Source organism: Austrofundulus limnaeus, unplaced genomic scaffold, assembly GCF_001266775.1.
Source record: "Austrofundulus limnaeus strain Quisiro unplaced genomic scaffold, Austrofundulus_limnaeus-1.0 Scaffold52, whole genome shotgun sequence".
Taxonomy (NCBI): Eukaryota; Metazoa; Chordata; class Actinopteri; order Cyprinodontiformes; family Rivulidae; genus Austrofundulus; species Austrofundulus limnaeus.
This window is the reverse complement of record NW_013952454.1, coordinates 2,345,083-2,349,125: the sequence shown is the minus strand read 5'-3', so window position 1 is coordinate 2,349,125 and position 4,043 is coordinate 2,345,083. Positions and strand designations below refer to the sequence as shown.

At 40.6% G+C, this 4,043-nt stretch overlaps 1 protein-coding gene across 3 annotated transcripts in view; it reads right to left on the bottom strand.

Moving 5' to 3' along the window:
• The window catches only part of nbeal2 (neurobeachin-like 2), a 75,703-nt gene that overhangs the window by 29,233 nt on the left and 42,427 nt on the right, over window positions 1-4,043 (bottom strand). For 2 of the 3 annotated variants that reach the window (XM_014008794.1, XM_014008795.1), the window contains 4 exons: window positions 3,678-3,766; window positions 1,674-2,387; window positions 568-746; window positions 332-488 (listed from right to left, as the gene is read on the bottom strand). In XM_014008794.1, the coding sequence (XP_013864248.1) occupies window positions 332-488; window positions 568-746; window positions 1,674-2,387; window positions 3,678-3,766 (1,139 nt within the window). The remainder of the gene's footprint in view (window positions 1-331; window positions 489-567; window positions 747-1,673; window positions 2,388-3,677; window positions 3,767-4,043) is intronic. The other variant, XM_014008793.1, reaches the window with a different exon arrangement.

Sequence of the window (4,043 nt, the reverse complement as noted above, 5' to 3'; positions counted from 1 at the left end):
CTCGCTAGCAGCCTCGCACCGAGGACCTATCCACGTCATCATTTACCCAGAATGCTTTGTGTGTAAATAAAATGTCCCCGTCCTTGTAATATATTTTTAAACTTTTAGTTTAAAAATTATAAAAACTGAACATCCTACAGTATTTTTAGTCTTTATTTTACGGTTAAAATATAAGTTTATTAAATAAAGTCTAATGTAACAACTAATCAGGGATCCCTTTAATAATAAAATGATATTATAAACTTATAAAACATGAAATCCTTTTAGGTCTCTTACACAAACCATTATCAAGATGGAGAGAGAACTTGCTAAAAAAACAGGTGATTTTTACCTTTTCGCTCCACAATGTGCGGTTGTCCGTTCCCTCAGCAAACAGGAAGTCCTGCAGCAGTCTGAGGAGCCGAACCAGACTGGGACAGAAGGGCAGAGTCACTCCCTGTGCGTCCCGCAGGTCTGACAGGGAGGACTCCAGCATCATCTCCAGCAGACTGCCGTTACAAACCGACAGGTCGTCAGGCAACACGCAGGTGATTAGCTGCTCGCAGTTCATTAAAGAAACAAACAAACCTGCGTTTTATTTCRTCGGGAGGACGAACCAGCTGGCAGGACGAGCCCAGCTTGGTGAGGACAGAAAACACCTGCCCCCTCTCCCTCCACACCACGTCCTCCGGCCCCTCGGCCCCGCTCCACAGCACACAGAAGACGATGTTGGTCAGCAGGTTGCACAGCTCCTCCTCGGGGGTCTGCTGGAGTGCAAACAGACTCAGCTGAAGAGACAAGATCATCATGTCTGATTTTCAATCTGACCTCAAGAGGTTTGGGTTTGAAGGAGACATATGGAATAAATCTTGATTTATCTTCATTGATCTATCTTCCATAGTATGGGATAAATCTTGTGCCAGCAGGAATTGAATTTGAATTGCTCTGATTGAATCTGAATCTGCATAATTTGAAACTGAATGCATTGGTTTGAAAATAAATTTTACTAAATTGAAACTGAATTTAATGATTTGAAACTAAATTTAAAAGTTTAGTATCTGAATTAATTTGCTTTGAAACTGACTACTTTCACTTTCAGTTCCATAATTCAAATTTTTGTGTCACACATCCTGGTCCTTGAGAAAGCCAGGCAGAGTAATCAAACACAGATCCACAGATTTATGTTTCACTTTGGTGAAGTTTCCCTTCTGTATGTAACAGAGTTGATGTAATCCACTGTAAAAGTGACAAAAACAAAGTTATTTTATTGCAGTGATTAATTTCAACTATAGGTAGAAAATGTTACATTTACATCACATCATGGATCAGTCAGCAGCAGCATCTAATCAATATGTGATCCATGATGTGATGTAAATGTAACATTTTCTAGATATAGTTAAAATTAATCACTGCAATAAAATAACTTTGTTTTTGTCACTTACAGTGGATTGCATCAACTCTGTTACATACAGAAGGGAAACTTCACCAAAGTGAAACATAAATCTGTGGATCTGTGTTTGATTACTCTGCCTGGCTTTCTCAAGGACCAGGATGTGTGACACAAAAACCTGAATTTTTGGAACTGAAATTGAAAGTAGTCAAATTGAATTTTTAATAAACCAAAATACAGTTTCAAAGCAAATTAATTCAAATTCAATTCCTGCTGGCACAAAATTTATCCCATAGAGATGTACCTGAGGGTTGGACGTGTTGGAAATGGTGTCTCCAGTAGGAGGGTCTGTCCCGTAGCTGGCATCGTCCAGCACGTTGGACAAGCTGGAGCTCTTCCTCGGCCTGAGAGGAGGGAAGGCTTTCGAGTGCTCTAGCGGGGATGGTGTGTTGCCCAGACTCCCCACAGGGGTGTGAGGCTCGGTGTACCCCGTGCACCCCAGCTCTATATCAAAGGGCGACGTGCCGAAGGGGGACAGCGGATGGTAGTCCCGCCCCTCGTCTTCTGTCTGCGGCGAAGCAATGTCAACGGCGTTGGAGGCCGAAGACGAGTGGCTGCCCTGGTCCACAGAGTCGAAGGACTTGAAGTGAATGGAGCCGGTGAAGTCCTTCAGCGTGGCCCCGCCCCCGCTGGGGGGCGACTGGGACAGATCCGAGAACCCCTCCGAGACGTCCCGCTGGCCGCACTCGTCCTCCTCGTCCTCGATGTCCTGGGAGTTGCGGTAGTTCATGAAGATGCCGGCGCGGGTGTCCTCGGTGACGGACGGGTCGCGGCGCAGCTGYGGCCGGAAGTTCTGCATGAAGGAGCCCTGGCTGCCGGACTCCGAGATGCCGGCGGCGTGGGACTCGTGGGACTCGTAGAACTCCTTCACGTAGAGTTTGGTCAGAATGTCCTGCCAGCCCGGCTGCTTGGCGAGCTGCTTGACGTAGTCATCGTTGGCGTGGATCAGATGAAAGAGCTGGAGGGAGTCCGGGAGAAAAACACATGCAAGTATCCTTTAAGTATACTAATTTTAAACTTAAAATAAAAGAGTATACTTCCAGTTTATTTTTTTATGTACTTATCTGAGATATACTTAACCAAGTTTATCTTAAACTATACTTGGCTTGTACTAAAAGTATACTAAAAATTAAGAATACTTAGTTTATAGTAATGTTTAAAGTTTTGGCCAAGAAAAACTTTAGCAGTACACTTTTCACACAGACTGGTTTATTTGTAGTATATTTCAAGATTAAACTTAAAGTATACATAGACGATTACTTTCAGTATACTTCTGAGCATACTTTCATAAACTTGTTGTGGGCCAACTTAGTCCTAGAACAGGGGTCTGCAACCTTTACAATCAAAAGAGCCACTACAACTGTGATTATCAACTGGTGGTCCGCGGGCCTTTTTGAGGCCTTTTCGGGAACCTTTACGGCCAGTGGAGGTGATATTATAAACTAAAAAAATATATTCTGTGAATTTTAATATTAATTATTATTTTTACACATTAGTACAAATGAAAAGACTATTTTCATGTAAACAAGAAAAATACTTTATTTAGTTTAGATTGAATTTCATAAAAGTTAGTACAACTGAACTATTTTCTAATTCTTAATATTATGTAGTCTTCAAAATCTTTAAAAGCTAATTCTGATGGATTTGAAAGAAAGATCATGGAAATAAGTTGAATTATCTAAGTAAACAAGTGGCTAGCATGAGCTAATCTACAGGTTTTACTTTTTGTATATGCAGTATTGAGCATACATTTGCATACAGACTGATTTCTGTTGTGGGTATAAAAAACAAACAGAAAAAAATATTCTGTTATGTTTGACCACATTTTCAAAGAGCCACTGCAGAGGGACCAAAGAGCCTCACGTGGCCCCAGAGCCGCAGGTTGCAGAGCCCCGTCCTAGAAATATACCTGTTAGTAAACTGCTAGTATACTTACATCATTGTACATGGTAAATAAAAGTACACTTCGGGACATACACTTGTATAGATTAAGTATACTTAATGACAAGTACTTAAACTATACTAACATTATAGCAGTAAAGTATATACTTAAAATGTCCCAATTTAGTACGAATGAGTATTAAATCAGTCTACTTTCAAGTATACTACAAGAACATGGTGCATAGTATACTTGATATACTTAAACTTATACTCAAGTATACTTATTAAAATGAACTTCAAGTATGCTACTTTTTSCTAAGTGTGATGAAATGTTGCAGAAAAGCTCCATCGAGGTGAGGAGACCGACCTTTCGACAGACGTCCAGTCGGACGGTGAGTTCGGCTCGATGAGACAGACACACGACAGCCAGGAGGTCTCTGAAATTAGGACTCTGGTCTGAGGGGCAGAAAATGAGTTTATTTAGGATCACGTTACATAAAATACAAAGACTTTGAGGGACTTTGAACTTAAAGGGATCCACGATTAGTTGTAACATTAGACTTTATTTGATAAACATATATTTTAACTGTAAAATAAATGTAAAAATACTGTAGGATGTTTAGTTTTTTTCAATTTCTAAAAATATATTTTAACACGGACTGAGCCATTTTATTTACACGCAAAGCATTCTGGGTAAATGATGACGTGGATAGGTCCTCGGTGCGAGGCTGCT